The 25,517-nt window shown below is 35.8% G+C and overlaps 3 protein-coding genes across 5 annotated transcripts in view; 2 read left to right on the plus strand and 1 right to left on the minus strand.

The window, feature by feature from the left end:
* The window catches only part of Neto (Neuropilin and tolloid-like), a 91,623-nt gene extending 68,289 nt beyond the window's left edge, over positions 1 to 23,334 (minus strand). For both annotated transcript variants that reach the window (XM_017067783.4, XM_017067784.4), the window contains exons 1-2: positions 23,080 to 23,334; positions 12,020 to 12,142 (exon numbers count right to left, since the gene is read on the minus strand). The gene's annotated coding sequence lies outside the window, so the exon portion shown is untranslated. The remainder of the gene's footprint in view (positions 1 to 12,019; positions 12,143 to 23,079) is intronic.
* up (Troponin T, skeletal muscle) overlaps positions 1 to 25,517 on the plus strand; it is a 324,715-nt gene that overhangs the window by 167,012 nt on the left and 132,186 nt on the right. The gene's annotated exons all lie outside the window — the stretch shown is intronic.
* LOC108004749 (uncharacterized) lies at positions 7,397 to 8,625 on the plus strand. The gene is made up of 2 exons (XM_036821146.3): positions 7,397 to 7,536; positions 7,613 to 8,625. Exons 1-2 carry the CDS (start codon positions 7,527 to 7,529, stop codon positions 8,476 to 8,478), a joined length of 876 nt encoding a protein of 291 aa, XP_036677041.2. The 5' UTR covers positions 7,397 to 7,526; the 3' UTR covers positions 8,479 to 8,625.

The raw sequence follows: 25,517 nt of genomic DNA on the forward strand, positions 1-25,517 counted from the left end.
TCATATTAACCAAAAATCAAATTAAAACACTCCATATCTGTGGCTTTAAACACCACAAATAAAAGTTGTTTATTCAGTTTTGCAACACTTCACAACACCCATAAATTTGTACACATCCGAGAAAACATATATCCAAAATAAAACCAACAACATATTAAGCATCAACGAAAACTTCGGTCAAACCGAACTCTTCAAACTAGTCAAAAAAAAAAAGAAAAACATAAAAAAAAAAAAACTTAGAGAGCGAGAAGTGCTCAGAACAACATTTTCGGCGCTTAGTCACGCACGAAACTTTTTTCGAATAATATTATCTGAAGAGGGGAAAAATAAAATAAAATAAAACTAAGAAAAACAGATACTCAAAACGCCCACGCACCACGCCCACACGCTTAACAATTCAATTTGGGCGCCATAAAAAATGGCAAATGCGGCGGGGCGAGATGTAGATAAACTTGGTACAAAGAAGCCAACAGATAAAAACTGAATGGAGTCCAAATTTGTTGTGGGTTTTCCCAAACTTGCCAATGTGTGTGTGTATTTTTTTTGTTTTGTTTCTTTTTTTTTGAGTGTGCGAAAGTGCACCAAATCGTTGCAAGTGCCGCCAATCCAGTCCGGTTAAGTTTAATCCCCTTTTCTGCCCGCTGCCCAAAAAGTTTAATTGTTCGCCTTGGACGTCCCGACGTCCCTAAACCTTCCCTAAACCGCCCAAAAGCCAACCCAAGCCACCCAAAATCCACCCATTTTACACACTTCATTCAAGCGCTTTGTTGCTGCGATTGCAACATTTCAAGAAATAAGTAAAACCTAAAAACAATTTTCGAACAAAACGTGAAACACAAATAAATAAAATTGAGCCAAGCAAGGCAAAGGCAGCAAAATCAAATAACATAAAATGAAATACAATAAAATAGGAACAAACACAATGGGTATATAAATAAAAAAAAAAGGGAAACAAACGCAAAATACAAGTTCCAAGCTGAGGTGTACGCGTGATGGGCGGAAAACTCAAGAAACTCACGAACTCTTCACGATATCAACTCTATTTCATGTACTTATATCTTATCTTTGCATGTTGCATGCATGTTTCGTTTGCAAACATGGTCACATTAGACTTGATAAAAATTTATCATTACATTAGCGAAGCTGGCATTTTGCAAGGTCATACGTGTGAGGAAAGGAAGGTCATATTAATTTTGAATTTAACGTTACCGTTTAACGATAAATTGCATCAATTTAGCTGAAGAATGGTCACATTAATTTCGAAAAATGAAGGATTTGCCTTAAATCTGACATCCTTCGAAAAACAAATGACATTTCGTGACACGTTGGCAGCACTTGTAAAACGCTGGGAAATTTGCATGCAAAAACGCGATGGCGACGTGGAAAAATGGAAAAGCTGCCACACGACAGCAACAACAACTGAGGCAAAGGAACAACTGCAATTATTCAACAATTTGCAAGGCTTGCTGTTGGTAAAAAGGGGGCGTGGCAGGGGCTGCAGGTGGGCGCCCCTAGGAGTGGGCGGGGCCGTCCTGAAAGAAAAGTTCTTCAAACTTTTGCCATACAAAAGTGTGCTCGAAATATATGTACAGAAACTATGCATACCTATACAAATATATATATATATGGAAAATGTAATATTTTCTTTATATTTTTTTATTGTTATTATTGCGTTTGTTTTTATAGCAATTTTAAGCGAAACTTTGCTCAAACTCTTTGTTGCCAATAATGAATAATAATAGCATAGAAAAATTGCTTATGGAAGCAACATGAAATGCAACAAAAGAAATGTTATTTAATAGGTAGCTCAAAAGTTTTTTTTAAAGAAAAACATTAGTAATATTAGTTTTTCGGAACTTGTAGGACCACGAAATTGTAATGGACATGGCTAACTAATGGTTAGGGCTTAATTTAAAATTCTTGATTTGCATAATAGATTCAAAACAATTTGTTGAACTGAACCAAACTAAATTAAATTTTCATATGATAAAAAGAAAATTGTATACGTTTAATATTTTAGTGTGAGTTAATCCAAAGCGGATTGTTAAATTGGCAAGCTGTTCGTATTAAAGCAAAAAACATTTCTTTAAAGCAATGCCTTTTTTATTTTGTTTTTTTGAAATACAGCTTATTGATCTTTAGGGTATTGATAGCAATGCTTACATTGTTTTCCTTGGAACATGTACGCTTTCTACTTGAGTGAAAATGTCGCTAGGGCCGTGTTCACTATTCATTTTGTGGATGGTTCTGAACCCACTATAGCTTGTTCGGCTCACTAAATCCGTAGTTCGCACACCCACTGATTTTGGCCCATACCCGGTTCTCACGTATGTAGTTACGTAGTTCTACCCACAGTTTGTTCCCTGTCCAGGTCTGTCTTGTTTACAGATTTTTTTTCGGTTTTCTCTGTTTTTTCTTCTATTTTTTTTTTGCTGTCTGTTGGTTTATTTTGCTGTCTTGGCAGAAAACCGTGTAGTCCGATGCAGTGATTCTGCTGCTGTTATAAAATATGAGCTGGAATTAGGCTACCATAGACACACCCATACTGTGGCAGCGGCACGCACACACACGTACAGGCAGGACACACACATATTTGCGGAAACTTTTCATATATATTTTCGTGCCCGGAGTTTGGCCCGCTCGAAGCGGCAGCTGATAAAAAAACCAGCATGTAAAGTGGGGGGTGAATGGAGGGGGGATGCGGGCCGAGGGACAGGACATATGTCCTGCAGGGATTCGGCTGGCTCCTGGGCTCACCGAAAGGTGTGAGCGAGTGTGTGTTTTGTCAAATGTGCACTCATTTCTGCTGAAAAATTGAAGTACATGCATGACTGCTCCAACCTGTCACAGGCCACCACCCACTCGACCACCTCGAAGAGTCCTCAGCCACACGGGGAGAAAAACGTGGATAAACCGCTTCAAATCAAATTGTATTCATTTTCTTAGCTTTTCCAGAAAGTGATAAAAATTAATAGCTTAGGTGTCTAGCTGCCCAACACTCGGTCTTCTAGCTGTACGGCTTGATTTGGCTAAACTACGACTAAAAACCACTAAAAAATTAGCATTTTTGACCAAAATCCGAATCACAAAAAAACCCTTATAAAAAGGCGAAAATGGGTCAAAAAATAAATGTTCCTTAAATTGATGGGGATCGATAGCATTTTTAGCAAGCTGCTCAGAACAGTCGGTCTTTTAGCTGTACGCCTCGATTTGGCTAAACTACGACTGAAAAACCACTAAAAAATGAGTATTTTTGACCAAAATCGGAATCACAAAAAAAACCGATCCACCCCCTTACAAAAAATGCGAAAATGGGTCAAAAAATAAATGTTCCTTAAATTGATAGGGATCGATAGCATTTTTAGCAAGCTGCTCAAAACAGTCGGTCTTGTAGTTGTTCGCCTTGATTTGGCTAAACTACGGCTGAAAAATCACTAAAAAATTAGTATATTTGACGAAAAAAAAACCGATGTACCCCCTTATAAAAAATGAGAACATGGGTCAAAAAATAAAAGCTCCTTAAATTTATGGGGATCGGTAGAATTTGCAGTGAGCTGCTCAGAACAGTCGGTCTTTTAGCTGTACGCCTTGATTTGGCTAAACTACGACTGAAAAACCACTAAGAAATGGGTATTTTTTGACCAAAATCGGAATTGCAACATGTTAGTTCTTATATGTATATCTTTATATACATAGAACGACTCAAATATTTGTTCTCTTTAAACATTTTGCCTACACTTTCTTTTAGTGTAGAGCAAGCTAAAGCCCTTTAGCTTGTCTTTTATTTTCGGTTTCGTTGTTACTATGTTTCTTACTTTTTTGTAGATTTCATAAGATTTCCGGTCACTTCACTAATGAGTTTTACAATGCCTCGTAGCACACACACTCGAGCCCTGGAAAATGTTGATACAATTTCCTTGCACAAACAGTCCTTAAATCCAATCCTTTCCTGCACAAACAGGCATGTGTGTGTGCTTAATTTAATTTCCCATTCTTCATCTCGACTGGGGGTGTGTGGTGTGAGAAGAAAGATGGGCATTTCCATTGAGCCGTGTCTCTGTTTGTCTTTTGTTGGGCGGGGTCATCTTTTACGGTGGAAGCTGGCTCCGCTTAAGGAAAAACTTTACAACAGTTAAGTGCTTAATTTATGTTGCTCGACAAATTCATTGAGATGGTCCTCGCTGGCCAGAGATAAGTCCCCCCAGTGAAAAAGTCCCCTTTCGAAAACCTGACTGACAAAAGGCTGAGGTGAAGCTGCCACTTTTAGCAGCAAAGTAAATAATTGGGTTGGCGTGCCTGTGAGCTCCTAGAAAACTGCACGGGAGTATGTAAATATATTTTATATTCATTTTGCCACATAATTCGATAAGATACTAGTAAGTAAAAGAGGGAGAAAGAGCTTTTTAAGGAAAAACTTTGGGGCTAGAGGAAAACTAAAGTGGGATTTGTGACATAAAAAACATTCTTAGAGATTTGCCATTTAAGAACCACTACCAGTACCAAAATAATAATATATATTTATTATAAAGGCCTTAAAGTTCACCTAAAAGAAGCTGCAAGTCCTGGTAATGATTTAACTCCTTAAAGTTTGGAGCCACTTTCTCGTCTGTAAAGTTTCTCGGCTATCGCTTAAATCACAGGCAACTTTTTAGCCGCAAAGTGATTCATTCATAATCTCAGAGAAACTCAACTATTTTGTGCATATCTCCGTCTAAACCAACTGGCCAAAGTTCATTCATAATCCGAGATTGTTTCGCCAACTATTCGCATATATATATATAAGTATATACATAAACACTTCAGCACACTCGCAGACGGAAGACGAAGAAAGGCGGATTTATCATAAACTTTGCTGCTTTTTAATATTCACATCACACGCGGCGTATGAGTAATTTTGCTCGGCAAATGGCCAAGTCGTGTTTGCTGGCGAGGGTGTAGCTTTACGAGTGCCAAGTGAATGAAACAAAGTGAATTAAACTCAATCCAATTGAACCATAACGAATGAAAGTTTTGGGCTTATGCGGGCTTTAAAACACTCCACTCTTTGAATATAAATTAAAATCCAACTCACATAATTTCACAGCACCAACAATGCCCAACTCAAAAATGTCAAAAAAAAAGGTCACCTCGAGAACCCAACAGATGTCGGAATGTAAATGCATGCATAAATATTCCAATGCGACAACAATTGATTCTGTTTGCTTATGCCGTTTGGAAATATTCTACACTTTAAATAAATAATTATTTACGATCGCAGTGCGAGGGTTCAAAGGGCAGCAGGGGATGGGATGTGGCCAGATTTGTGTCATCGCTACTTTGTTTGCCTCTGTGCATTGTTAAAAGCTGGAAGGCATATGACAATGGAGAGCGTACCCTGCTGGGTGAAAGAATCCATTGAAATTATATATTATAATAATGATAAGTATTTTATTTAACTTCCTAAAATATTTAAGTATTTATAAGTATTTTATTTAACTTCCTAAAATATTTCCTGGATTTCCACTTTAAAACAAATAAATATTTTTATAGAACCTTATAAAATGTTCAATTTTTAGTCTTCATTCATATTAATAAATATAAATATAAACACCCTTGCAAATTTTTTAAAACACACTAAAATACAATATTTTAATATCTACGCTTTTCTAAATATATCTTAAGAAAATCAAGTCAGTCAGAATTCTTGCTTACAGGCCCTATTTGAAAATGTCTACACCTTATTTTAACAAAATAAATGTACATACTTATAAAATACTAAAAGCTTATTGGCTGAATTCATTTTGAAGCGGTAAAACATTGGATTCCTGTTCATTTCGCTCATAAAACACCCCCATTGGTATAAAAATCGCTCATAAATCTTAACTGCAACAACCATATTTAATTACAAAACTTTTGCCAACTGTCCAGCGCTTTTATCCCCCCGTCCCCACAGCTGTCGAGGACATGCGGGACACACGGGGATATGGCGGTCTTTTTTTTTGTTTTTACAGCAGGAAAGGTTGGGGGAAAGTGGGGAAATTATTACGCATACCCACACACGCCCCCTTAGGCTCTTTGCCATTTTTATCGGCTGCCAAATGGCCGACACTTGTCCACTCGTCCGCTCTTGGCCAGTTGGCCACTTGGCCACTTGGCCGCCTGGCCTAACACTTCCGGGCCGGGGCCATAAACCGAAATCTCTTGTTTGCACTGGCCCGGAGTCAAGGCGCAATGGCCAAAAAGGGGCGGCCCTGCGAAATCAGTTAACAGGCAATTTCAACTATTTTACAGACTGCGTATGGATTGGCCAAATGACCCGAGCCAAATGTCAATACCATCAGTGTATGTTCGAATGTCTCTGCATCAGCAGTTTATTTGATCCTAGTTCAGATGAGCTGTTAACTGTTTTACTTCTTTAACGAATCGATATCAGTATCGATACGATCTCCGATTTTCATGTAATTACCTTATATTGAGAAAAACAATTATATTTATACCCTTGCAGAGGGTATTTTACATTGACAAAATCTTCTTCTCTTGGGGAAATCAGTTTTTTAGTATTTCAAAATTGAGTACTTAATTTAAAATTAAAAATTGGAAGACTTATATATATAGCTACCATATCATATAGCTACCATACACCCTGATAAATGTAGTACAAATAGATTAAAAACTCAATCAGAAAACCGAATTTCAGGGTGTTTCAGCTTTTAGAGCTGTCGTTGTTGTTTTGGATATAAAATAAGTTTAAAATATTTTAACTTTAAAAATAAGTTTAATTGAACTGAAATTGTCATCAAAAAGAATTTGAATACAAGTAGTTAATTCAAAAATTGCTCCTAAATACAAAATATTTCGTTCTCAAACTAAGTATTTTTCGTTCTTTAAACAATCTTGAGTCGAACTTATTTTTATTCATTTTTAGTCTTTAGATCAAAAACGTTCGTTCTCGAGTCCTAAATATCGATCTTTCGATTTAAGTGTTACCTTACTTTTAATATCGTTTATTCTTTATTTGACAGCGAAATAGAATATATTTTTCTGAGTGTAGGATGAGGTATTATCTTTATTATTATCATCTTTGTTTTTGCGAGGTATCATATTTTCCACATGGCGCCAGGAAAACTCTCTTGGCATATTTATTTGATAATTTCTCAACAGAGTAAAGTGTATATGAAGTGCTGAAGCTCTCGACTACAGCGGTTAGAAATAAGAATTTAATGAATTATATTACCAGTTATACTTTTCAAGCGCCTCATAGGCAAACTGCGCGAAAACATTGCACTTGGAAGGTGAAAAACAGGCTGTTAACATGAACAAAACCCGGAACCCTAAGCCCGCACAACTCCTACTCCCGTTAATTAGCAGAGTGATGGGGATCATGGCTCGTGTACCACTTAAACGATCTCAAGTGCTTTCCTTGTTCCCGGCCAAGATAAAGTTACCCCAGCGGAGCGATATAAAAAGAGGCCCGATTGCAGCAAACTACATTCGTTCTCCAGCAGAGAAGTAGAAACTGCAGTAGCTAAAACATCATCGAACGCAACATGAGAGTTTGTGGGTAGCTCCGGGCCATATCCTTCCATCGGAAATTTCAAGGAGTGCTTCTTTTTTTTCTGTGCTTTTTCTGTAGACCACTTGCTGCTGATTACATTCGGCTTGGCGGCGATCGCTGGCTGTCGAGAGGCTCTGGCCCATCCACCTAGGGAGGAACCACCGCCTTGTACCCCAACTCCCTGCCCTCCTCCTCCGCCACCGTGTACCACCACACCATGTCCTCCACCACCACCACCCTGCACCACCACCACGTGCCCACCTCCACCACCACCCTGCACCACCACCCCGTGCCCACCTCCACCACCACCATGCACCACAACCCCGTGTCCACCTCCACCACCACCCTGCACCACCACTCCGTGCCCACCACCCCCACCTTGCGATCCACCACAACCACCACCACCACCACCGTGCACACCAACTCCCCCACCGTGCACAAGGACTCCACCTCCTCCACCGTGCACTAGGACTCCACCACCACCGCCGTGCACCAGGACTCCACCACCACCGCCATGCACCAGGACTCCACCACCACCTCCGTGCACCAGGACACCGCCACCATGCACTAGGACTCCACCACCACCTCCGTGCACCAGAACCCCACCATGCACCAGAACCCCACCGTGCACCACGACGACATGCGGGCCGCCTAAGGACGACAACATAATTGATAATGGCGGTTTAAATCCAAACCAAACCCTTCCTGATAATGGTGATACTCCCATAGTTCCAGTTGCCCAGGTGCTCCTCTCGCGCCACGACTGCCGCGGCCAAGACGACGGAACCTACCTGGCCGATGTCCGTCACTGCCGCCGCTACTACATATGCAACAGGCAGAGGTCCAGGCGCCAGTCTTGCCCCAGCGGTTTCTGGTTCGATCGCGAACTGAAGACCTGCCGTCTGGCCAGCCTTGTCGACAACTGTAGCGCCAGACGCAACTAAGTTGGCCAGTGTGGCCCTCGCTTGAGCAAAGGAAATTGGCTTTACAGAATTTTTTTTTTTTCAAAGAATATAGCTGAGCAAGTGCGAGTTAAATGTTAACTATTCCAAAGCAATAAATAAATATATCACTGATTATACAAGTAAAAAGTGTGGCCTATAGAATTTGAAACTAAAATAGTGTGCCTGCACTTTCTCAACAAAACAGTGTGACTGTGCTTTAAAGTCATTCAACATTTTAAAATTCTTCAAAAGCAATAGTTGTTACCTGTTCCAAAGCAATTAATAAATATATCACTGATTATACAAGAAATAAGTGTGGCCTATCGAATTTGAATCTAAAATAGTGTGGCTGCACTTTCTCAACAAAACAGTGTGACTCTGCTTCAATGTCATTCAACATTTTGAAATTCTTCAAAAACCATACAGAAAGTAATGCCAAAGTAAACACTGATCCGTTTGCAATCAATCAAAGCCATTATTAAATATATCTAAATATAGAACACGAACGATTAAGCTGTCTGGCCCTCTCTCCAATTGTCATCAATTTGCCCGGCGGCAAAATAAAGAAAACTTTCAATCAGCCGAACAAAAATTGCGAAAAAGCAAAACAAGCTCATAAATTTGTCAACACTTTTGGAGCGGCTAGAAATGGGCAGTGGGCAGTGGGTGGTGATGTTGCCCCACGACCGCGGGGCAGAAAAGTATGCCACAGTTTGGTGCACATCCATATCCGCTTTATAGGCGTCAACTTTTCGGTCGGGCACTCGAAGGGCCCCAACAACAGTGCGACAGTTGTGAGTTAGTGTCTGTGGCATTACTATGTCAGGCTATTTATTATATCCCGCCATATACCACCGCTGGGCCACCCACTTGGGCTGGTGCAGGGCACTTGACAGGGTAAAGAATTTATTTGTCGATAAGCATCCTTGATATTCCGTTGGTGGTCCCAAGTGGGGCCCGGAAAATCTCGCGGAAATCTCCCCAAGTCACTAAATCAGCCAGGGAAAAATAGTCCTTGATGGTTATTCATGGCTTGTTGTAGCTTTCACATCAGATTGATATACGCTGATGTATGCTTCACATTTCCGTGAATGTGAGTTGCGTAAATGTCTTAATAAAAGGTAAGCATTCCAAAAATGTTTAGCAATTCTATAAACGTTGTACATCGTGGTGTGTTTAGTGTTTATTTATTATATTAAAGTGGGAAAAATCATTGAATAATATAAACTTTACCTAAGCGCGATAAGTAAAGCCTACACACTGGAAGCTAATTTTAATCATAATAATTAGTCGATAGGTAAACACTTCAATGTGGCTGCACTTGCAGATGGAATTATTACTATAGATGTAAAGCCAGTGTGACCAAAGCTAACATTTATTCACAATGAGTTGAGAGGCTGCATGGGGAACATTTTCCCTAAGCAAATAAAAATTTGGTATCATTCTTAAAAGGTTTAAGCTTCACATTTTTTTAGTAGAAGTTTTTTATTTTATTTTTTTAATAAAGACAAAAAAACAAGACAAAAGTATGCGTACATTAAATTGCTTATGTTATATAAAGTATTTAAGAAAATATATGTGCAAGGCTCGAGAAATAGGATCAGAGTACTTAAAGAACTCGTTTTTTCACGTCTTTTCCCTATGTTTTCGTGTACTTTTTCCTTTTCCCCTTATTTATTTTTTTATTTTGGGTCACCAACACAAATCAAAACGCAAAGCGCCGCAGCGGAGGCCGCGTTGCGTCGCGTCTGACTTTTATCATATTTCACTGGGGCATTCGACGACCGCCAAAAAATAAAGCCCAAAAAATAGCCGACGGAACAAAAAATTTGGGGAGGCGAAATTGAAACAACATGGAAGGACCGCGGCTAAGGATACTTTTTGCCATTACCCGCAAAACGGGTCGGGCCAATAAAATGCCCAAAACTTTAAATGCAAAAATGGGTTTTTGGTTGCGTTTCGCTCAGCTTTCGCCATCTACATGCATATATCTATGTCACTGTGTGTATATGTATTAAATATCTCAGGGCTTTTTTTATGGCGCGAAGTGGCGCGCGAATTGTTTTTGCACAGTTGGGCGAAAATAACGCATTCGTATTCACACGCACGCCGCCCCAAATGCACACGCACACACCCACTAAGAAAAAAATCACCCATACGTCCGGGGGGACAAACATAGATACTTCGTGTGTCCACACACACACACAGATACGCCATCCCATGGAACAAGTTCTCACAGCTGCATCGGCATCCTGGCCAAGGAAAATCAACCAAAATTGTTTCACTCATTCAGATTCGAAAATCATAGGTGTAAACTGGCGTTAAAGCCAGGCTTTTACAAGCTGCACGTTCGAATTTAGAAAATAAAATTTAATAAACTAAACGAAGGCAATTCAAAATAGAAATATTACACAAGACTAAACGATTTATGAAATCAAAACTCACAAGTTAACCAGAAAAAAACTAAAACATTTAAAGCAAAATGTCTTTTAATGGAGATAAAATAGAGAAGCCCAAAACACCAAGCTGTAAATAAAACAAATTAAGTCAAAGGGGAAATTAGATATACATATATTGTAAGTAAATACTGCTTGTGTTGTAAGTTAACAATTGTTTAGGGCTAAGTGAAAAACGTAAATTCGACAGAGACAGTATTTAAGCAAATAAATAATAATGAGGACAAGAAATACAAAAGATTGAGGTACAAAAATCAGAGGTCAGCACAAAAAGACAAAATTTCTGAAATTGAAATGAAACTAAATATCAATGAAACAAGCACAGAGTTTAGAAACGCTTTAGGCTCCGCTGGAAAATTGTTTAATTCCTAATGAAAATTTAAATTGTTGAAGTGAAAAGTAAATTAGGGAAATGAAATAAATGAAAGATTAAACAAAAATGCGTCAGAATCAGACGCATGATTATGATAAATCTGTCAGTAAATACAAATAGATTTCCAAATATTTTGGCAATGAGCAAGCTATTTTTGTCATACTGCCATAAATATAGATGTTTAAACTAAAAGCTATAAATATACAGAGTAAGCATATTGATTTATGTAAATACTGTAATTATAATATGTCAAAAAACATTGCAAATTAATTGGGAAGTAATCATAAAGCCTTGGTCCTTTTTCATATGTATGCAAATATTAAATCACAAAAAGTTTTCAATTTAAATAAAAAACTTATTAACGAAATCATGGCATAAACACAATGCATTTAATACGCATATAAATATTTTTGTTTACTTAAATTCCATTGAAGATAGCAGCTCAAATGCCAATTTAAACCAATCAAATACGTGTGTTTATTGCACGCTTTTTTTATTAACAATTTCGTTTTTTTTTTTTAATATTTTATTTCATTAATAAATGCGCTTGTGAAACTAACAAGAGCAATTGTTTGCGGCCGCTTAATTTATGGTTTACAAGCAAACATCAAACTCCCACGCGATTCGAATATTTGCGGCTTTAGGCGCTTAATTTTATTGGATTTTTGCGGATATTTTGCGGCATTAATTAATAAGCATATTTAACACTTACCGCAAAAATCCCGACGAGCAAAAGACCGTTGGTTAATCATGCGCCATTTATTTTTCAATTTGCCTGTCCTTAGATTTCCACATAAATATCGCCGTATCCCCCAACTATGCACTTCAGATTATTCTGCAAAAGATTAAGCGGAAAATGTTCATCATTTATTTGTGCGGCGAGAATTAAGGCAGATCACATAAATAAATAAATAGAGAGAGAGCCGTGGAAAGCTGCCAAATGACTCCTCCAGGCTGGAAAAAATTTTTCACATTTTTTCCGCCGCCCCTTTTTTTTTTGGTTTTTTGCCCACTGCTCGTTTGGGGGGTTCATTTTGTAGATTGCGCGTTGAATTTTTAATTGCCCTCGCAACGAAAAATGCTCAAAATTACAACTAAACTTTAAATTAAACTTGAAACTGCACACACACACACGGTTTTCCCGGGGGGGTGGTTACGGAGTAAGGAGTGTTTGTGTGCCGGGGTATTTCGTGCCCGAAAGTGCCTCACTTTATAACGAGCTCAGTTATTTCAATTATTAATTAATATCTCGCAGTGGAAAGCGATGCAGACAGGCAGACGCATATAGTGCAGACAGCTGTGGTCAGAAAAATAGGACGAAAACGGATAAGACAAGGCCTATAACACTCGAATAAAAATTTTTATCAAAAAAAATTTCGACTTTAACATATAATTTATTATGAAATTTCAATTTAACTTAATTAGTGCCTTAAAAATTAGAACTTTTTCAAATGCTTTCTACTATATACCCAAAAAAAATGTAGACTAACACAACTACCATTATAAAATTGTTTACATTTTTGTCTGAGCTTCAATTAGAACCAAAATACTATCATATCTTTTTAAAGACCCCATTACTAGGTTGTATTATTTTGGACTCCAAAGCCATATAGTGGTCCTCCCTTGATCCCCGCTCGCTGGCATACAGTTACCGTGGAAAGTTTGCCACCATTGGTAAGTGAAAGTTGAACGTAAGTAAAATAGTTTTCGGAGCAATTGAAAAACGCTCAACGGAAAGGAAAAACTTTCTGCAGCTCAGTTCATTTTTCCCACTTTCCCACTGTTGTCCTCTGCGGCAATAGCAACAACAATTAGGGCAAAAACAGCAACAAACACGTACAACTTGCACAATTTGCGAATGGGAATTTCAAATATTATTTTATTTTATTTTCATCACATATTTCTCGGTGCTGGCAAACGAATTCAATTAAGAACATTCACGATCAAGAGGATGACGAAAACTTTTGGCGGCACAAATTTCCAAGAATTGCCACAGTCAGCCAAAGAAGTACATGAACGGAAATTCAAATGACTGTCCAAATACAACAACTACATTCGATGCCAACAAAGATCTGAATAATAAAATATTGCAGTCCAAAAAACATATAAAACTATTTTAAGTAACATAAGTAAGCTTCATCAAGCCCTTGCCAATTTTAGAAATTAAAATGTGAATAAGTAATATTTATATATTAAGATAAACATAAAAAAAATAAAATGTTTAATTTGTAACCCTATTATTATCCCGTTCAGGGTAAGCCTAAAATAATGCTATTCGCCATGTCACTAAATCTTCAGACCAAAATTATTTTACCCTTTGCCAATATACGTAAAAATATAAAAATTGTCAACTATTAAATTGTTTATATTAACATCACAGCTGCTGTTTTCAAAAATAGCAAACTTATGAAAATCTTATAGATTTAATTGTAAAAAAAAATAATTAAGACATTAAGACTAGAAAATGTATAGCAGATAACTGATTAAAAATAAATTCCTGTGAATTTAGTGCTAAGTGCAATTAAAATTCTTAATTCAACAAATTAATAAATACATGTAATCGATGCGATTTTTACACAAAGGGGAAATACGGGGAAACGTAATTCCATTTAAAAGTATAAATATAATTAGAGTTAAATTGAAAAAAATAAATAGTAAATATGCAAATATTAAATGACAGACTGCTTAATACATACACACTTGTCAATATAATACTCATATTTTAATGTCTCAAGATTTTCGCCATTTCCCTGCTTTTTTTTTTTGGTAATAATTATAAAATACTTCCAGACATTTGAAATTTTTAAGTTTATGATTTAGTTTACAAAATGATAGACACTGTGGGTATACAACCTTGACGCACCTCACAAGCCATGCAAGTTTATAGCCAACTAGAATTCCCCGAGTGCTCGGAAAGTCACATTATGTTAAAGCTGATTATCGCTGGCAACAAAAACAAAGGCCGGGAAAATTACGTACGGGTAAAAAGTGAAAGTGAAAAATGACTTGGATATTGCACCTTAAAGATGCTCGGCAGGCAGGCGGGCAAAATAAAATATAAAAAAAACCAGGCATGTTTGCCGCTGCAGGCAAACACAAATTCTTTGGCAATTTATTATTAGAAAGAAGCAGACGCCACGAGGCCGATAGAAAGCAATAGAAAGAAAGAAAGAGAGGGCCGCCAGGGGGGCAAAGAAAGAGGGAGAGGGAGAAACGCTCACAAAAAGCTGAAGAGCAGGGCAGAAGTGGCGACTGCAGCGGTCGCAGGGCCATGACAGCTGTTTATGTAGTTGTCGCAACTACAGTGCCAACAGCAACATCAGCACGGCAGCAACATCACGAGCAACAGCAGCAACAGCAACAGCAGCAACAGCAACAGCAGCCCACCAGCAACACCAGGCATTGCGTCGAGCTGCTCGGATGCTCTCGCAGTCTGAACACGCGATGAGCTCGGAAAAACCGCAGAATCGACTATCTAGACACCCTCTGAGTTTTACCCCTATAAACATCTATGAGATCTGGGAAACTATAAAAGCTAGAAAGTTGAGATTAGGCAGGCAGATTCTAGAGATTCTTGCGCACAAACGCCAATAACACTAGAACCTGTATAGAACCCACATATTTTAATATTTTATAAGTTTCTAAATGGGATTTTTTCTGACTATCAATATCCATCCACATGAAATATATTTTTAAATGTGTCTATAAAAAAATGTATGCTTAAATAGATAAGTTTATAGCTAAAAGTATACTTGCGCCAAATAAAAGGTAATCCTTATAAAACCTTTAATATACCTTAAGAAGCTTATTTACATTTAAAAATCTTTGTTGTATGCTTCGTTTTAAAACTATGCTCTTAAAACGGTTAAAAAATGTCACCTTTAATAATGTTCAGTTACAGAAAAAAGGCCTATCCACTCTATAATATTATATATACCTATTTCTCTGTTATAAGTATTTTATTCTTAGTACTGATCTATTTTACAAACTAACTATTTATAATATTATGTATACCTATTTCTCTGTTATAAGTATTTCATTCTTTGTACTGACCCATTTTACAAACTTATTATTTATTTATTTATTAATTTTTTTTTTAAAGTTATATAAAAACCCAGTAGTAGGTACATTCAATGCCCATAGCCAGTCGCCATTCATTAACTTCGAATTAAGAGAAGTCATAAAGAATATCAGCGATATGGCACCATCTGCGCACCAGACACCTTAATTATCTTTATGTTTCAATTAAATGCGAGACAAGAACGTAGAGCCCATTTCGGAAACCACTATGCCCCGCCAATGCTACCGCGTAGTCTATAAGGAATAAATATTTGCCATGTTTATTATTATTTTAGAGCAACAACGCGATGTGCGTTGGCGATTGGGTTGACTTGGGGAAAAGCTGGTGGAACGGGAGGAGCTGGTCACACACGCGCCGCCATATGCCCAGATTCTTACACCCAAAAAAAAAATCGCCCTTAAATCAAGAAATTCGCCTTTAAATCAAGAAAATCGCCTATGATTTTCATCCAACGGCGACTCACCTTTATTTTAAATAAATAATTTTCTTGAACATATGGTTTGCCATTTCTGGAAATAATGACAAATTTTTCTAAAATGTATGGTAAAAAACCTTAAAATTAAGGAAAAATTTATTAAAATAAGAAAAAAAATATTTATAATGTAAGATTACATTACATTTTACATTTTACACCTCACTTTTGAGGAATTTGGTTGGTTTTGTATACCAATTTTGGATTTTAAATGGATAAAACCGTTTCTAATTTTAATGGCAATTATTACATGGGAATACAGTCTGAAAATTTTTATATTTACCTGAATTTATTAAAGATTTATTTTATATAAATACATTTTATAAACATATAAATAAATCTAACAAATGGAAAAATCCTTACCTCAGACAACCCCGGCGTGAACTCGAACCCGCAACTGCTCACACCATAGCCAGACGTCTTAACCATTCGGCCACGCGCGCTTCTTATCATACAATGACTAAAGAGGGCTAGGTGTTTTTGGTCCAGCTTTACGCATACCAATTACGTTTATTCTAATCTAAACCTTTTTAACAACCGTTTAAACAATTTGGTAAATAGAAAAGTGAAACTAATAAGAATAAATATTACAAAAAATATATAAAAAAAAAAAAAAAATTAACAAAGGGTACACTTGTTGTGGCGTGGGCTCGAACCAGGTACTTTTGTTCGATTGTATATTGACCGGACGTCTTTACCAGCTAGACCACCATCAAAATGTATAAAAAAAAGTCACTTTCTCTTAAAATATGGGTATTTCTTTCCTAAATTTAAGTAAAAATTTACCATTATTTCAAGAAAAAATCAAGAAAAATTCGCCATTAGTTTAAGAAAATAATACGGTTCTTCCTCTTCTTTATTACAAAAAAAAAAAAAAAATTATGGTGAATTCCTTAAATTGTAGGTATTTTTTCTATAATCAAGAAAATATTTCTTAATTCAATGGCGTTTTGAAATCACGGGCGATTTTCTAATATTTATGGTGATTTTTTTTTTGAGTGTAGAGACTCCCAGACCCACAGACTCAGAATCTCTTAGTCTTACAGTCTCACAGTCTCAGAGTCTCCGAGTCTCAGAGTCTCATCTTCGCAGTGCTCGTTGCCTAGTCAATATTTCATTTGGCACTTGAACCAAATTCTTTTAGTTTGCTGCGAAGGTTGACGTCAACGTCAACGTCGCCGTCATCTCAGCGTCGCTGCGACAGCGCAGTCCACCTTTAGTAATGGATTTTTGTGTAACATCGATGGCTGTCTGTTTTGTAATTTCGCTAATTTAACCCACAGGCACCGGTATGTACATACATATGTATACCTGATAACAACAAAAAAAGAAAAACGAATACCTCGTATTATACACAAAAGATTAGACACAATTTCAACAATATTCCGTTGACAATGCAGTCCGCCAATTTAATATTTGAATTTTCCGCACACAAAGTAGGCAAATAATGGATATTTTGCATGCTGAAAAGCAAGTGCATTTTAATGCCAAACATGATATGAAACCATGGAGGGAAAGTATTTAGCAAATTGGTAAAACTCAATGGATGCCCAGCGGGGCAAATGTAATATTTTTTGCAGAGCGATTTTCCTTGGGGAACTCGCTGTAAAAAAATTAAATGTACTTTATTGATCATAACTTTTTGGTCAAGCAGACTATTAAAAAATCAAGCTATAATTATCATTTGTATGCTTTAGGCATTTATTTGGTCATTTTTAGCTTTAATATTTCAGGTAATGGAATAATAAATGTGAGATACATTTTTATTCCATATTACATTACTCATAAATCTTCTTTGGCTACAAATTATGTATAACTACACAATTTTTAAAATTCAAACGAAATGGATTTGTCTGAACTTGAAAATATTATTTAATGGAATTAGCATTGCGTAAAAGACATTGAAAATATAATCAATGTTAACCTACAAGTAAAAGTTACAGATACATTTAAAATTATATACGTTAGGGGCTTATCTTGCATAGCTACACAGAGAAAAAAACGGAACAATACCCGTTTGATATTGTCTCCTCAATTTTCACATATCAATTTTTTCATATCAAAATGATTTGAATTCATATCAATATGATACGAAATCATATCAACTTTAAATGTTAATATGAATTCGTATCATAATGATATGAATACTTAGCAAGTTGATAAGATTTCATATCAAACGTAACATCGAAAAGTCTTCGAAAAAATAGTATGACTGTAAATTCGTCCTTTTTGTGTATATTCTGTGTACAACGGTATAATTACGCTTTGTATCCGGTAGTCCCACTTTTATTTACTGCGTCAATTTTAGTGTAAAACGTGACAAAAGAAAAGTTTAAGGTGCTTATAAATGTAACTACTTGGTAAGTATGTACAATTTTAACTAAATTACTTTATTTGTGCATTAGTTTGTCGAAGTACCATGGAGGATCCACTTTTGCTTCAATTCCTTACGGACCTCGAGGTCGATTTGGTTGTGCTTGACCTGCTTTTAGGTTTTTATAAATCAACATATTTGCACATATATATATATATATATTATATATATATATATATATATATATACATATATATACATGTGTAAGCCATTATTAGTTGAGACTTATTTTAATATATTCAATATATTCCTAGAGTGTGGATACAACTACGAAAGGCTGCAGTACATTAGTGCTTCAGATCTTGAATTAATATTTTCCAAGAGAGAACATCTTGGTCTGAAATCCGAGTTCCGCGAGAAGCTCCAAAAATGGAAGTGAGCACAAGTAAGTTTAATTTTTAATATTTTCATAATAGGTTGTAATAATTTCAAATTTTAGCACATTGATGTCTGCGCAGGGGATACGACACCAACATATAAAGAAAAGGTGACATTATTAGTTCTAACTAATGGTTTCTAGCTTAAATATTATTAACTTTAATCAGTGTGTATATAATTTATTTTTGTGGTTCTATATGTTAATCTAGAAAATAAATTTTAAATAAAACTACAAATTTGTTTCTCTGGGTATGAGTTAAGTGTCGAATTGATTTGACAAAATATCAGTTTGATATGAAAGAATACCAGTTTAATATAGAAAAACATAACGTGTTAAAATGATTAAAAGCACAAATTTATATGATAAAATATTAGTTTCTTATGAAAAAGTATAATTTTGATATGGAAAAACATAACATGTTAACAGAAAAGAAATGTCAAATTGATACAAAAAAATATCAGTTTGATATGAAAGCATATCAGTTGGATATTAAAAAATACCACACTTTGGTCACAACTTTGATATGTGCTCATATCAATCTGGTATGAAAAATACCAAATTGACATGTTCGAAAATATCAATGTCATATGTTCGAAAATATGAATATGATATGGCAACATAAGGGATCAAAATTGATATGAAAAAATACCCGATTGATGACCAGTTTTGGTATTTTTTTTTCTCTGTGTAGGAAAATAATATAGACAGCTAAATTTTTTCAAAAATATGTAACTTAGCGATCACCAAAAAATTATCACATAAAGAGCTTAATATTTTTTTACTTCAAAACTTAAATCAAAATATAAGAAGATATTTTTAATTATAATTAAAATAGTTGTCGATAGTGGAATTTAAAAAAAATTCAACATATGTTCTTTCAATATAATTTGTCCCGCTATATGTTTAAAAAATATTTTCCTGGTTGTTTCAATGTTCCAAATGATAGTGTTTGTTTTATGATAACAATCTATGGGAACATCTTAATTTCCCGAGATTGGGAATAATTTTCAGCTAATTGCCAGCTCCGTTGCACATCATAGTTTTGCATTTCCTGAAACATTCACTTAAGACTCGGACCGCATCCAGGTCATATACCCGACAGCTACCATCACAATGTGCAGATACACACAACACACCTATATATAAATGAGATTTTTCACTTTACATCTTTGGCTTTGTTGTGGCCCAAATTTCTGCAGTGGCCGCATCGCACAAAAAATGTACACAAAAGATAAGGAAAAACGCCACAGAAACCGCAGTAAAGTGGTTAAGATATTTATAAAAGATATATATTCTACAACAAGACGGCAGTTTAAATTCATCATTACCAAATAAAAAATAAAAATATAATCAAATAAATTACTGGCAACGAGTAGAAGCCAAAAAGTGAAAGCAGTACTTTATCTGGCCGTCTCTTTCTTTGTGGAAATGGCCATGTTGGTTTTCCATTTTCATGGCATTTTGCATTCTGCTCCTTTCTCGCTTTGCTTTTTTTATTTTATTATTTTTGGTCAGTTTTCTTTTTCGTTTTTCGTTTTTCTTTTTTCCTTTTTTTTTTTTCTGCTGTAATGAAAGCGATTACAAGCCGACAGCAAAGCAGACGATAATCAGGGAGGAAAGAGGGGCTGGGGCGGGGGAAAAGCCATTTCCTTTGCTTTTCCACTTCCCCCGGCCCCTTTGTAAAGTTGTCGGGCAAATTTATGACATTTATTGAAATCGTTTTTCTTTTGGCTCTTTCCCCGCCAGAAAAACCCATTCCCATTTACAGAATTTTCTGCTCTTTTTCCGTTCTGATTAGTTGTATGCCATTGCGTTTTCCACCCACCCAAAATCCAGCTGCAATTAGTTTCACATTCCACGGGAAATCGCTGGGAAAATCCAGCACAATGCAAAAAGGCCTTTGGTCGACTTTCATTCGGCCAAAAATAATGCGGTGGAAAATGAAAATAATACAGAAAAAGACAAATAAATAACAAGAAATTCGAGAAACGAGAGGACCTGTTGCTCGGGACACAAAAGAAATGGGTGGTCAAAGGAGGCGGAAAGCAGTTAAGCTAACCAAAAGCAGGAAAATCGTAAAAGGAAGTTTCGGTTTAACAACAAAAACTTCTGGCTTAATTTTATTGAAATAAATGGAAGAAAAAATGAAAAAAATTTAATCTCTTTGAGAATCCGGATGGAGACAAAACTAAATGGCTCAAATAAAAAGGGCGAAAATGGAAAGGAAATTAAATCAAGGTTATAAAACTAATAGCTTTCAAAAAGTTATAAGCCTGAATTGAAATTGGAAAAAATACTGTTAGATTTTTTGTAGATAGCATAAATAATAGATTTGTAAAAACGGAAAACTCTAGAATTAAATATCATTAAATCAAATAAGCAATTGTCATAAACACAGCTATTCCAGAAATGTTATTGGTATAAAATTATAGAAATTTGAACAATTTTTCTTTCATCTTAATCCTTACAATTAAAAGCAAAATCTTCTTAAATATATCAATTGAAGGGTCAATCATAATGTTAGTTACCATCTGAATTTTGGAATAGTCCCTTAACAAAGCCCTCGCAAAAAAAACAACTTTACCACAAACATTTTGTTTGGCTCGCCCAAATTTATGAGGGCAACATGGTGAAAAAAATTAAGAAAACCAAAACGAGAGCAACCAAAATGTATGGAAAACGAGAAATAAGACTAAGAAATCGACGAGGGCGCTGAAAGTGCGTCTATGAGGATAGCCTTGAGCCACATATGTGGGAATGGGATATAGAAGAGCGCCAGACGCGATGAAAATAATGCAAAACTTTGCCAGCCACCAATAGAAAGAGACGGCTGCATAGTGTGAGAAAGAGATGGGCGTATTGGAAGTCTAGAGAATTCAATGAGACAGCGGCGAAGCAAAGAAAAAGCAGGAAAATCAAGTGAATGGCAATTAATACTAGGGCAATACCCCTGAAAAGAGCTAAATCCGATAATAATTATACCATTCGTAGGTACTATTTTGATTGATAGGTACTCCAACTGTTTATCTACTTTTACATATTACTACTATTATTATATATGTATTTTGGGAAAAGAAAATCCTAACTCAATAAAATTCTATCCCTTAGTCCATCATTCCTTGGCCCATGCTATGCGTGGCCAGGGTATTTTAAAGAAAAGCCGAAGGAAAACCTTCGTCAAAGTTGCCGCTTTCAAAATTGTTGTAGATGTTGCTCGGGAAATCTTGTTCAATAACAGCGGCAACAACAACAACAACAAAACACCCATTACGCATATGTAATAATTTTCATTTTCATTTTCCGAATTTTTTCTTCTCTTTTCTTTTCTTTTCGTTTCTTGTGATCACAGCTGTGCCGGACAAGGAAAAGCGGGCAAAACGAAAGGGAAATGGCTAAGAGAAGGGGAAAGCCTGATGGCAGCCGTTTAATTTTTGCTCTTGTTCTTGTTGCTGTCTTTTATTAATGAATTTCTCTCATTTTTCCTCAATTCTCTATAGCCTCTGCGTTCTTGTCGTCGGTTTTTATTCGTTTTCCCTCTTTTTTTTGGTCGTTGTGCTCTTGTTTTTTACTATTTGGGCTATGTCTAAAAATATGTCCGCCAATTCGCTAAGTGGCCCCAAACTTATCTATACGGGATATACAGAAAATACGCTAAGATTTCCAAAAGAATACAACAGATTATATTAAACTTTAAATTAGAAATTCATTGGAAACATTCAACCAAAGCTATGGGTTAATAATAAATAACGAGCAAAATAAAACTGGACTACGCCTAAAATTAAACTATATTTTTTAATAAGCAAGTTAATAATAAATATCAATTTCAGAACCAATGATATCAATGCAACCTTTAAATATTTCACTACTTGCATATTTTAGTATTCATAAAAAGTATACAGACAACGATAAAACATTTTAATAGTCTGTGTAGATAGTCATAAGAAAATACTGTTTCAAAATCTAAGTTTTGAAAAATGCATTCAAGAATCTTTTATCTTTAAACAGTATTTGGAGAATTATAATCACGTTTAAAAAAAGTAAATATAATTCTTTAAAAGACCTATGAAACCTTCCCCTTTTTCTTTTCTCGTAGATCATTAAAATGTTTCCACAAATGGTTGCAAGCAAAAGTTAATCTAGCCCTCTGGTTCATTAAAGTCCACTTTAATAAAATTTATTTAAGCTACCGAAATCATACGGCTTGTTTTCGTTAATATTTTCTCAAACATTATTTTTACCCACTTTGCTAAAAATACATGTTTTTTATCTATTCAGTTTATTTTTTATTGTTATCCTTTGCTAATTGGCATTGTGTCTAGCTCACTAATTAATTAAATTGCTCAATGTTGGTAAATGGATTTGTTGTTTCAGGGAAAACACGAAAAAAGCGATTTGTTTACATTGTAAAACTGCAAACCAAATACTTATACGTATGTGCATAGGTTAAATTTATACATATATATTACTATTTATGTTTATCTCCTTGGGTCGTTTTCGAAATTGTAGTTTGATTAGTTTTTTTTTGCCACTGCGCTCTGTGAATATTTCTCAATTTTTGGCGCGCATTTTTCAAGCCGGCACTCTTTTCACAGACACTAACACTCTTGCACTCTTGCACACAAAAAATCAACAACAAAAAAAAAATGGATTTTATATATTTAAGAAAAACTAAAATTTAACTTTTAAAAATCGTATATATTGTGTTTCTCTTTTATCAGCACCGAAACGCGAATGTTTTGGTAGTGAAATTTTGGTAACGAATATTCTGCCACCGGAGGATGCGAACCGCGCCGCGTGTCCGTACACGTGGCCAACTCGACGTAGACTGGGCGTATACGTAATGCCGCAGTTCCTGGCTCTGCTGCATCGAGTCTGCCGCCCGACTGTTGCCGCTGCCACGGCGGATGCTGCCACTGCTGCTGTCGCCCGCCGACCAGCGATGCCCTCTCAGCCGGTTTTCCCGCCAAATCTGGCTTGTTTTTCCGGCTGTGTTTCGGGCACTCGTAAAAATATGTAACTATGTAAATCCTAATAGCATTTTGTTACGTAGTCATTTAATTGATTCAGATTTGCTGACACATTCGACCTTTTTTCTTATTAAAAAGCTACTTTATTGTTTTTGTATTTTTAATAGAATTTTGTTTAACCATTCCCTTTTCCTCATCAAAAGGTCCTCTGTGGCTAATAAAGTATTACCAAGTTACCCACAAAAACATTATATAGACCCCAAATTCAAATACGCTTAAATTAAAAACATGAAATATGGGAAATGTTGCGTTTTGTATTGTATACCTTTTCACGTTATAGGTTGACATATAATGAAATATTAAAGAGTTAACCAAATAGGGTAAAAATCGTTGAAGCCTTTCCGAAGAAATTTCAGTTTTCGGTGATCATCTTAGGACGTTACTAAGTCACAAAAAAAGATAAGTTCTTTAATAATGCATGTAATAATTTGCTGAAAAAATACAATATGATGTAATTACTTAGAAAAGAACAATAAAATATGGGGTGACACAAAGATCTCTTAAAGTCCAACTAAAATCCGCCTTAGAACATGTCTGTGATTTCGATGAAATGTTTTTATAATCAAAACATTTAAACATGTTAGTTCCAAATAAAAACATTTTTTATAATTAATATAAAGGGTGATACGAGCAAACAATTTTAGCAATAATATATAAGTATTAGTGTAAACTCACGTAATAAAATTGATTTCCAATGAATCCTTTCATAGGGGAATATTTTTGTAAATACATTTGAAAATGGCGCATCAAAGCGAACAGGATCCTTAATCATTCAACCAGTAATTTGTGTATTGGTGTAACAAAGTGTTTTTTTTCAAACGAAATAATGTTTTTTAATGATATAGAAATAAGTGTTTATGCCTGATGCTGGAACTGAAACTTTATTTTGATCTTAGATTTTGCCTGGTTATGTTGCAGAGTTAGTGTAACTCGATTGGATGGCTCTCGCATAATTTAATCCATTTTAAAATGGGTCAATGGAGCAACGGGTATATAATAGTCGCGATACTCGACTATAGCATACCTACTGGATTTTCCCTAGCTTTTTTCCCCCAAAAGTTCGCATCTCTGGGGATGCTCCACAAACGCTCAATGCCGAGTGAGTGGAAATAGAAAACGAATGCCGAACGCAGCCGAGGAGTCTTCGTGTGTGGCCTGATTTTCACTCGAAATGGGATTTTCCTTCATTCGAGTGGAAGAGACGCTAAAGAGCGGGAACTTTGAGTGAGTTGTAGGTTTTTTACTCATTTCCGCTGGCACTTCCGACTTCGTCCTGGGCCAAGGAAGTTGTAGCCACGCTGACAAGGACAACAAAGTCTGTCTTCATTTTTTGTTCGGCTTCTTCGCATAATATTTTATTTTATTTTATTTGCCCTCGTTCTTTTTTGGTGAAATGTCAAATGACATTCTTGGATCACCGACTGTAGAAACTGTTTTTAAAAATGTTAAGAATGTTGGTTTGGTTCTCTTTAAGCCTCAAGCGATTTGATGTTTCTTTTGCGATACGGTTGCTTACTATTTGCAAAAGGTCTTGAAAACTACTGACATTCTGGGTAGCTTAAGAATTACATTTCATTAGGTTTTAATAACTAGAACTCCAGCAGTTCTTTTGTAACGTTTCCCAAGACAGTCTGAAATTTCATTATATTAGCTTTTTAAGCGTGTCCATGACAGTAAACAAAACACTTGAAAATACATAAAAAACAAATAAAAACAATCATAATTTCATACTCTTACATGTAACGAACTATACAAATCTCCGTAATCCCTTAAACGAATTATTTAATTTTCATAAATGGTTTGCTAAGGGCAGGCTATCATGCATTGGATTAAACGAGAGATTAAATCAAAGTTTTCCAGCAACGCACATGTCGATT

The sequence above is a fragment of the Drosophila suzukii genome, chromosome X, assembly GCF_043229965.1.
Source record: "Drosophila suzukii chromosome X, CBGP_Dsuzu_IsoJpt1.0, whole genome shotgun sequence".
NCBI lineage: Eukaryota > Metazoa > Arthropoda > Insecta > Diptera > Drosophilidae > Drosophila > Drosophila suzukii.